At 41.8% G+C, this 10,992-nt stretch overlaps 1 protein-coding gene across 2 annotated transcripts in view; it reads left to right on the forward strand.

Moving 5' to 3' along the window:
- The window catches only part of LOC114686894 (tripartite motif-containing protein 30A-like), a 59,278-nt gene extending 48,679 nt beyond the window's left edge, over window positions 1-10,599 (forward strand). For both annotated transcript variants that reach the window (XM_037196669.1, XM_028861564.2), the window contains exons 2-8: window positions 2,120-2,597; window positions 4,544-4,639; window positions 5,269-5,499; window positions 7,721-7,743; window positions 9,114-9,214; window positions 9,487-9,513; window positions 9,758-10,599. In XM_037196669.1, the coding sequence (XP_037052564.1) occupies window positions 2,178-2,597; window positions 4,544-4,639; window positions 5,269-5,499; window positions 7,721-7,743; window positions 9,114-9,214; window positions 9,487-9,513; window positions 9,758-10,470 (1,611 nt within the window). In that variant the 5' untranslated portion in view covers window positions 2,120-2,177 and the 3' untranslated portion in view covers window positions 10,471-10,599. The remainder of the gene's footprint in view (window positions 1-2,119; window positions 2,598-4,543; window positions 4,640-5,268; window positions 5,500-7,720; window positions 7,744-9,113; window positions 9,215-9,486; window positions 9,514-9,757) is intronic.
- Window positions 10,600-10,992: the final 393 nt, after the last annotated feature.

The raw sequence follows: 10,992 nt of genomic DNA on the forward strand, positions 1-10,992 counted from the left end.
TTACCCTTCCTCCTGCGGTGCTCCTAGCTTCCCAAAAAAAGAGCTATTTCCTGTGTGTATGTCTTTAAATAGTCTTTCTGTTCTGCCTTCTCATTGGTTGTAAACCCAAACACATGACTGCCTTGTCACTGCCTGTAAGTACAGCCCTCTAGGTCTTAAAGGAGTATGTCTCCAATGCTGGCTATATCCCTGAACACACAGAGATCTACCTAGCTCTTCTACCAAGTGCTGGGATTAAAGGTGTGTGCCACGACCGCCACGCTCTTTCTATGGCTCTAATAGCTCTGACCCCCGGGCAACTTTATTTATTAACATACAATTAAAATCACATTTCAGTACAAACAGAATACCACCATATTTTTGGTGTTATATTTTATTTTTTTTATTAAGAATTTTTTTTATTTATTTTACATATGAACCACAGATTCCCCTCTTTTCCCTCCTCCTGCCCCCTTCAGGTATTCCCCCAAACCTACCCTTCATTACCTCCTCCTACAAGGTAAAGCCTCCCATGGGGAGTCAGCAGAGCCTGGTACATTCAGTCGAGGAAGGTCTAAGCCCCTCTACCTGCATCAAGGCTGTTCAAGTTGTCCCACCATAAGTAGTGGGCTCCAAAAAGCCAGCTCATGCACGAGGGATGGATCCTGATCCTACTGCCAGGGAGCCCCCTAAGCAGATCAAGCTACACAAATGTCTCTTTTATGTAGAGGGCCTAGTCCATTCCCATGGAGGCTCCACAGCTGTTGGTCTAAAGTTCAAGAGTTCCCACTAGTTTGGTTTGGTTGCCTCTGTAGGTTTTCCCATCATGATCTTGATGCTTCTTGCTCAGAGAATTCCTCTTCTGTCTCTTCCAGTGGACTCCTGGAGCTTGCCCTGGTGTTCGCCTATGGCTCTCTGCATCTGCTTCCATCATTTACTGGATAAAGGCTCCATGATTATGCTTGATTTTAAAGAAAAGTCTTTCAATTGCTCTGCATTTTCTATGACCTCAGCAGTGGGCTTTTCATGTATGGTTTCAAAATAAGGAAACATATCTATACCTAGAAATGTTTAGGATTTATTGCTGAAATAATGGTGCTTATAGTCAAATACTTTTCAAGTAAAGAATGAGAGAGTTTCCTATCTTTCATTTTGCTGCTGAGGTTTGGATTGTCCATTGGTTTTGCATGCTGAACCAATATTACATGTTATGGGGGGGGATCGGGGAAATAACTCAAAATGGTTTGAAGTATAATTGTTGATGTGGTTTGGAGCTCATTATCTTGCTGCCATTCCTAAAGGAGTCTCCCATCAATGTCTTTGTCAAATTTCTAGACCAAGATAAACTCTCAACATTTACAGACACAAGATTCCTCAGAACCTACAGTGGTTGGAGGCATAATTCCACACATCCATTGTTCTGGCTACTATTCTGTCCTGGATGTCACCGCTTTTTTCTTTGGTGAACCCTGTGGGGTAGAGCAGGAACCTCTGAAAGAAGGTTCTAAAGGGATGGTTTCTGTCCCCTTTCAATGTGTTAAAGAAAAATTAACCTTGTAAGTGGCCATCTCTATACATCTAGTGCAGGGCTTCACTTAACCATGTCCACAAACACATACATTGTATTTACTAAGTGGCAATAAGAGAAATCCTTGCCTATGTGTTTCAGGAGATGGGATTGTGTGCACTCCAGGTCAGCACTAGGCATTCTGGTAAGAGACTTGTAAGGAGAGGATCAGAGAGGGTCACACTGAATACTGCTGATAAAGGAGCAAGTACAGCTGCCAGATACATGAGTAGTTTGATGCCTTTAATGTGAAAATGTTATTTTGTCCTTGGAAAGAAAGGGATAGATAGAATGTAGGTTACACAGGCTGTCGGAAGGAAACACTTTCTTTCTGCTCTTCAGTAAAAGGAAACAACAACCCTGAATCTGAAATTTGTCACTTGGGATGAAATTAGAGTAGAGGCCTTGAAAGTATGACAAAATGCTCCTTTTGCCATGTTGCTCAACTTCTGTTCCTATTTCTCTCCTGTGTTCTTTTCCCTCATCATGGAGGTCACTGTTCATGTCTGCACAACATCCATGCTGATTTTCCTTTTCTTACTTGTCCCCCTTTTCATCATCCCAATCACACAGGTACCTGAGCATAAGTGTCAGAAGTCAGGACAGACAGACAGACAGGATCACAGCAAGAATGACCTCATCAGTCCTGGGGATGATCAAGGAGGAGGTGACCTGTTCTATCTGCCTTGACCTGATGGTGGAACCTGTGAATGTGGATTGTGGTCACAGCTTCTGCCGAGCCTGCATCACACGGAACTATGAGTCCAGCAAAGGCAAAGAAGAGGAGGGCATCTGCCCTGTGTGCCGACTTTGTTACCTGTTTGGGAATCTGAGGCCTAATCGACATGTGGCCAGCATAGTGGAGAGGCTAACAGGGTTCAAGTCCAGCCCAGAGGAGGAGCAGAAGGTGAATATCTGTGCACAACATGGAGAAAAACTCCAGCTCTTTTGTGAGAACGACATGGTGGCCATCTGCTGGCTTTGTGAGCGATCTCAGGAACACCGTGGTCACCGAACAGATCTCATTGAAGAGGTGGCCCATGAGTACAAGGTAAGAAGTGGGAGGGTGTGGGACATAGAGGAGGAGAGTATAACAGATGAGAAAAATCCACTTGGTGTGACAGGTCAATAATGTGGACATGATAGATTCGAGGCTTGATGTATCATTCCATCCTTCCCTACCTTTAGAGTCCAAAAAGACATGATGATTTATTCTATTTACTCATATGAGAATCAGCCTGGACTACAAATAGTAAGATAGAAAAAAATGTCTTGGAACTGTCCCTGTGAAGTTGAGGCCATGACCAAGAAAAGCCAAGAGCAGAACTGCTAATTTATTATGTATTTATTTTCTTTCAATGTTTATGTCAGATTTATTCACCTACCTAAAATCCAGTCTAGTGATATCAACAATGGAGTTAGTAAATGAAAGACAGACAGCAGCAAAGAGAATGTGCATGTGGCAGTTGAAACATCTGACAAGAGGGGAAAGAATTTCATAATGAGATACACAGAGGCAAGCTCTGTGTTGGATCTTTGTTTTCTATTGTTTGTTTGTTTTTGAGCCCACATATAAACTCACAGAAACAGTTTGCAACATGCACAGGCCCTACAAGGTCTGCATCAGACGTGATCCTAGAGCTTGAAGAATTGGACACATGCCCTCACCCTTAACCCAGAAGTAATTTCCAAATTATAGCTACTTATAAATGAAAAATTATTTTTCTCCTAGGGAGTCTCACTGGAGAAACAATTCATTTACTTGTTGTAATGCCCAGCAGTAGATGGATGACCAACAAACGACAAACTGAACCCATATTTGGAGGTTCTTTCTCTCATAACAATAAATCTGGGCTTTTTTTTTTTCCTCCTTTACCAGTCCCATGCATGTATATTAAAGCTTAGGGTTTTAATGAGATTCCCATGTGTTGGAAACTGTGTGTCTCTGCATCTATATGCATTCTTTGTGCTTTTTATTTATCTATTTTTCTGGTTGGTTTGTTTTGTCATATTCCAATAGGTTTGTTTTTTATTTCTCTTACTGTATTTTCTTTTATTCTGTTACTATTCCTTAGATGTCTCTTTGTTTTCTAACAAGAGACAAAAAGGGTGTGGATCTGTATGGGAGGGGAGGTGGAGAAGAACTAGGAGGAGTAGGGGCAGGGATGTCTGTAATCACAGCATATTGTATGAAAAAAGTATGTTTTCAGTAAAAGAAGGAAATCTTAACTACAAAAAAAATATGTATATACAATTTAAAGAAGAAAAGAAGACCTAGAGAGATGGCTCATCGATTAAGAGCACTGGCTTTCTCAGAGGACCAAGGTTGACTTCCCAGATTACACATGGCACTTCACATCTGTCTGTAACTCCAGTTCCAGCCAATCCTACACCTTCACACAGATATACAGACAAAACACCAATGCACATGAAATTTAAAAAAAAAATAGAAAAGGAAATAGGAGAGAAAAGAATGTGCATGTGGACAGTGTGGTGATGATGACTCAGTCCTTGAATTCTGGGGCTGAGGCAGGTGGATCTCTGAGTTTGAGTGTGTAGGGGTCTACATGAGAATTCCAAGACCACTTGGGCTACATAGGAAGACCCAATTTTTATAACTGCAGGTGTCTAATAGGACATTACAGGGGCTTGTGATGTATGTGCATTGTTATATTAAAGACCAGAAGAGATAACACAATTATCCCAGTTTTCTGATGCCAGAATCAAGCTAACAGGTCTGTACTTGGTGGGATTGTTGACTAAGAGAAATTTCTGTGTCTTTGTCTGTTTGGATGTTGTATGTGTATAAGTACAAGTATGGATTGAGCTGAGACTGAAGATTTACATACTTTATGTACATAAATCATAGCGCAACTTTTATAAAAAGGGAACAGTCTTAGGTTTCCTGTCTTTGCAGAAGGGTTTCTTGGTATTCTGTTAGAAACAACTGTCCTACTAAGCACGCAGCTTGACTCTGCTACAATTCCTCTCCCACAGGAGAAGCTCCAGGCAGCTCTGCAGGAACAGATGGCAAAAGAGAAAAGATGTGATGAGTGGGAAAATGATCTTCAAGAGGAGAGAACTTTCTGGAAGGCAAGTGGGGAACCTAACTCCTAAGGGAGTTAGACTGATGCCTGGGAGGGACCTGGGCAAGAAGCTCCCTGGCTCTTCATTCCCTGATAGTTGATGAGGACAAGAGGCCTCGATTAGAACTCTCTACCTGTTCCCTTGGAGCTGGGGCTGCACACCGAGAGCATCACAACTGAGCCTGGCTATGTGGGGAGCTGACACCATGGAGGGGTCTGGTGAGAGTGGGCACTGAGTCCTGGATCTCACTCCTGTGGTGCTATCTGCAGCTATGACTGCTGGGGAAGATGCTTGGGAACAGGCACAGTTCTCTATTCTTGGGGTTTAGCTTCTCCCATGGGTTCAGAGGTAGAATGAGGAGATTTACAGGCAGGAAAAAGAGTCTGGGTCAGCTGTGTGAAAACTGGGCCACACCCAGGCATCCCACTATGGCTCAGATGGCCTTGGTAAAGGTGACCTAAGATCTTTGTTTTGGAATGTCATCAACAGACACTAAGAGGAGACACATGCTTCTCTGAGACTCCCTCCCCTTCCCAAGCTCAGTTTCCTGTGAGAACTCCCCATCAGAACTGTTTTTCTGTCTTCCAATTACATTAGGATAGTCTGAATTCCTCTCCCTCTTCTTATCCCTGAAGAACCAAATACAGGGTGATGTAGAAAAAGTTCAGATGGAGTTTAAAGGACTTCAGGAATTCCTGAACTCCAAGGAGAAGAATGAGGTGCAGAAGCTGAAGCAGGAGGAGGAAGACATTATGAACAGCCTGGCAGAGTCTCAAAGTGAGCTGGTGAAGCAGAGGGAGTCAGTGAGAGCCCTCATCTCAGATCTGGAGCATCAGTTGCAGTGCTCAACCATGGAAATGCTGCAGGTAAGACTGCAGGAGGTCCCAGCATCTGAGAGTCAGGAGACCTGGAAGCCATTTCACTCCCTCAGTGATTCTGTGACCTTCCTGGTGGGGACAGTAGGGCTGCCTGGGCCCTCCCTGAACTCTGTCCTAAATCAGTTTCAGAGTCTGGGGAATCATTGCGTGCATGGATAGCAAGGGGAAATTGCTTTTTTTAGTTTATCAAACGAAGTATAGAAGCTGAACCTTGGAGAGAAGGTCTGTTGGATCAAGGGTAGTTATTACCCTCCTGTAATGCTGAGCATGTGTGAAGCACATTTTCAACTGTCATTAGTCACTTCACCTGAATTTGAAATTAGTAGAAATTGTTCCTCCTGTCCAGTGTTTGGAGATTTACTTTTGTTGGTTTATGTTATATAATACTAAGCCATGTGTAGCCAAGCATGTACTGCATGTGATCCCAGGACTTGAGAGCTTCTCATACACAGAAAAAAAAAAAACAAACACGAAACAAACAAACAAACAAACAAACAAAAAAAAAAAACATGAGAAGCATAGAACAATGAAAATGAAACATAAGCTTACCAACCTAGAGACAGGTATGCTGGCTCACTCCTTTAATCCCAGCAGTTGGAATCGAGAATCAAATGAAGCTACATGGGTTATATAGGATCTATATTGTGAGTTCTAGGTCAGCAGGGTTACATAGTAAAACCCACAACTGGCAATTTTGGAGATAATAAGAGACCTCAGAATATCCAGCCTTAAATGGAATGTATATACTCCATGTCTAATTTAAAGGCTCAGGGATCATTACAGAAGGAGGGCAGAAAGAGTGTAAGAGGCAGACATGGTGAAGGTTTAGAAAGAAAACAGTGTCTTCTGGACTTAGCAACAGCACATATAATCTGCAATTGGTTGTGATACCAAACCCAAGACCTTTGCAAGCCTAAACAATACCAAATTCTACTATGGAAATTGGACTTTCTAAGGAAGTTCACCACACTACACCCAAGAGCTCCTGGCAATTGTTAGCTGCTGGTACAAAGGGGGGTCACTTTTCTCAAAGAATGTAACTTTAGGTAAATCTACCAATATCCATTGCAAGAATACTTAACATATCAAAATGGACCTGGTAGGTTAGGTCTTGATATATGTTCCATATAAAAGAGCGAAATTAATATTGGAAATCAGGAGAAGAATATTTAATTTTGTGGCAAAATCTCAAAGATGGAGAGAGATATTAAAAAAAAAAAAACTTTTTGCTGGGTCGTAGTGGCACATGCCTTTCATCCTAGCACCCAGAAGGCAGAGGCAGGTGGATCTCTGTGAGTTCGAGAGCAGCCTGCTCTACAGAGTGAGTTCCAGGACAGGCTCCAAGGCTACACAGAGAAACTCTGTCTTGAAAAAAACAAAGGAAAAAAAAATAAAACCCTCTATCCATCTTAAGTTTTCCTAAGTGAGTCCAATATTTAATTTGAGAGTCAAGGATATACGCATGTGAGTATTACAGGTCAAGGTGTGGTCCTGTCCATCATTCTCCTATCATTCATTATCTGGGTTACACTCTCATACTTTAAGGTGGTCTGCCAAGTAATTAAAAGTGCTTGAAATCTTTTTAGGAGACCACTAGCCCCATGGCTAGAGCTGTTTTCCTTCCCTCAGTGTGAAATTCCTGGAGAAATTCCATTTTTTCGGGTTAGTGTTTTAACAGTTTGTCAAGTTGAGAGACAAAGATTCACTTCTTCTCCTGCCAGGACAGTTACAGAGAGAGAGAGGAAAAAAGACAGGCAGATATGGTTAGTTGGTTTTAAGTTAGTTGGTTTTAGGCTTCTGGTCCTTGTGGCTTCTTCATTATTAATATGTTAAATTGTATTTAAATGACTAAAATAATTTAGAAATCAGCTTCTCATAATGTTAGTTGCAAGTACAGTAATGGATAGCTTACATGCAGCATGAAAAGAGTTATTTGTTTATGTGTTTAGCTTTAAGTACAGCAAAACCTACATAAGCTTTCAAAACATTGTTTGTCTTCTGTCTCCAAATCTTTATACTATGAGACAGAAAACAGTCCATTAGTTTTCATGTAAATCAAGTAAAGAGCCATGCATCATAATTGTATCATGTCGTGGAGAAGTGTGGTGACTGGCTTGATTCTGTTTTGGCTTTGTCTCTGAGAGTGTGAGCAGGATTTGCAAGAACATGCAGAACATGTTATTTACTCTGTTTTCTCCCTTCTCCCTAGGGTGTGAATTCTGTCCTTAAAAGGTATGTCTGACTGATAGAGAAAAATAGCCCTATTGGGTGGTAAAAATGATTTAATATTCAACTAAAATAAATGTCATGGGTTTGGGGGAATTTAAACATACTATCCTGAACTTCTGGTAAAAAGGAGGAAGGGGAAGGGGGGAAAGTCAGGATCTGACTGTTGTGAACGGGGAGTTGCAGAATCAGGCTCAGCAGTGGGGTGAGGCAAAAGGAACTAAGGTGCTTTCAGATTCCTTGTGGTTCTGTCATTCTGTCCATGCTGTGTGTGTGTGTGTCTGGCTCTGGATCTGCATTAACAAGTACTTGATTCCTCAATTCATCCTAGGTAGGGCATGTCTTCTCTGTCTGCAGTGTTCACAGACTTGTATATCGGAGGAACTTCCTGTGTATTAGTGTTAGTTTGTCATGAGGGTAGAAGAGATCCAGAGGTCCTTTGTGGTTATAATTAGATTTTCCAAAAACAGACTTGAGTCTCTGAGGACAATATTTGGCACAGGTGAGACACCTGCTCCATGTGGACCACATACTTTAGAAGACCTTGGAAAGTAGTACCCTAGTCTGTCAAGTGTCACTCCCAGGCTGTCAGCATCAGGCTGGTTCTGAACATAACGAGCTCATGTAATTATTAATTTGAAGGTCCAAATTTGTCATTATAACAAAAGAACTTGAAGAATCAGAAGAATCATGATGCTGGCCGAGAGTGTCCATATTGACAGCAAGGTTTGAAGTCTTAGCTGTCTCCTGTGGTTTTCTCACGTTCTATACCCAAGAGGAGATTCTGCACTCAGACTTTAGACCATGTCCTTGAAAACACACATACCCACATCATTTTTCTTCCTTTCTTTCGGTTTTCTTCTTTTTTTCTTTCTGTTTTTGTTTGTTTGTTTTGGTTTTTGAGACAGTATTACCCTATGCAGCTCTGGCTGTCTTGGATCTCACCCTATAGACCAGGCTGGCCTTGATCTCAGTGATCCTTCTGACTCTGGCTCCTATGTTTAGGGATTAAAGGCATGTGACACTGTGCCTGGCCCACACATTATTTTTTAGAAACCGTAGTTTGGGTTGTTTTAAAGTTCACTAATTCATCATTTCTTAAGAGTTCTGGGAGGAGAATCAGGCGAGCAAGTCTTTTGACTGTACAAGTGAGGAGCTCCGCTTCTGAGAAGTAAGGCTTTCCCAACATCATACAGCAAGTAAGTGGGAGGCTCATGGGTGTGTCTCTCATGTCTCCAGAGTTAGTAGTCAACCCTCTCTCCCCTTCTCAGAATTCTCAGGAGAGCTCCAGGACATCTATGGTTAGAATGATAGGGAGTCAGTAGTTGTCAAAGGTCACACTGTCTGAGATGTGGAGGTCAATGTTTTGTCCCTAGGAGTCAGACCTTAATACTGAAACAACCTGAAATGATCCCAAGAAAACAGAGAAGGATCTTCCGAGCTCCAGATCTGAAAGGCATGCTGCAAGTGTTTCAAGGTGAGAACAGCTACATTCTGTGGGTAACTGTCAGATTCTAGGTGTGCTGGGGCTACACTCTCTGGGAAGTGAGTGATGTTTCTGAACATAGGTCGAGGGACTCAGAAGAATAGATCGTGTATTCCAGTGATGTCATTATATTTAATGGAAATCATCATTCCTCCCATGTTATATCATAATTTCCAAACCTTCCCCTAATCTGCAGAGGAGATTGACGTTAATGTTTTGATTCCTTTGCTTCCATTTCATGATGTGAATTTTCATCCTTTCAGGGCTCATGGATGCTCAACAATACTGGGGTAAGGAGAAATCACACCATCAGCCACTCCCTCCTTACTGTATTTCAGAGTTTTTTTTCTCTACTAACCCTCATGTGTCATGTTACTTCTCCCCATATACTTCTCTCAATCTTCCTCTTCTCAACTATAAACAAGGCTCCTCCAAGTTCCCTCTCACTGTCTCCTTAGACTTCTGCTCCTTATATCACTAATAAGGCTACACTTTGCCTCTCTTGTGACTCTTATATGTCTCCTTTTTCTGCAGTTCATGTGACCCTGAATCAAGTCCACAATGAAAACATTGCTGTTAATGAGGACAAACGACAAATACAACATCGAAATAATTCTAGAAGAAATTTGCAAATTTCTGAGACCTATGGTTTGGGTGTCCTGGGATACCCAGCTTTGCACTCAGGGAAACATTACTGGGAAGTGGATGTGTCTAGAAATGATGCCTGGCTCCTGGGATTAAATGATGGAAAATGTGCTCAACCCCAACTTTGTGCACTGAATGAAAGTGGCATCAAAGTTCAATATAATTTTAATGTTAAACAACATGTACTTCGTCAGCCTACATTTACCTTTGGCTCTCAAAGCTACTTTGATTTTAATTTTAAACATGATTATCAGCCTACATATGCAGTTAAAGATAATTCTAATGTGAAACAGCATGTAAATTATCAACCTAAATATGGCTACTGGGTTATAGGGATGAAGAATGGGTCTATATATAATGCCTTTGAAGAGTGTTCTGACACTCACAATGCCAGTGTCTTGGTCCTCTCTCTGACTCGTCGTCCCAGTCGTGTTGGAGTTTTCCTGGACAGAGAAGCTTGTACTCTCTCATTTTTTGATGTTTCCAACCATGGAGCTCTCATCTATAGATTCTGTGAACCTTCCTTCCCTGATGAAGTCTATCCATATTTTAATCCTATGTCATGTTCAGAGCCAATGACAGTATGTGGGCCACCCTCCTAAACCTCACCCATATCTGCACAGTGCCCCATGTCTGATGTATCTCATATGCCTGAGCTCCCTGGCATCATCATAACTGTTTCTGCCTTTGCCCTTTCCCTTTTAATAAACTTCAGTTCTCAATACAAACCAGCTTGGATTCTTTTCCTTGATCCAGTTGCTTGTCTGGTTACAAGGTAATAATTCATCATATCCCATATTCCCAAAGAAAATGACTCTTTCCTCATTAGGTGAGGTGAAGCCTCTGCTAACCCCACTTCCTGTTTTGTGGTGCCACAGAGGGAAGGCAGGGCCTTGTGCATGCTGAGGAGGTGGCTCTACCACTGAGTCACCTGTCCAGCTCTGCCATGTCTGCACAAGCCCATGCCTTCTGCCACTGACAAGAGATGAAAGAAAGTTCTTCTCCAGCTTGTCTATTACTTTTGAAAGTTATATGCACGAGTTTCTAGCCTAGGAATGAGCCCTTAGTGATATGTCAGGTTAACCACAAATGGAAAATGAGTTATGTAGTTTTTAAAAGACAAA

Source organism: Peromyscus leucopus, chromosome 1 (genome assembly GCF_004664715.2).
Source record: "Peromyscus leucopus breed LL Stock chromosome 1, UCI_PerLeu_2.1, whole genome shotgun sequence".
Classification (NCBI taxonomy): domain Eukaryota; kingdom Metazoa; phylum Chordata; class Mammalia; order Rodentia; family Cricetidae; genus Peromyscus; species Peromyscus leucopus.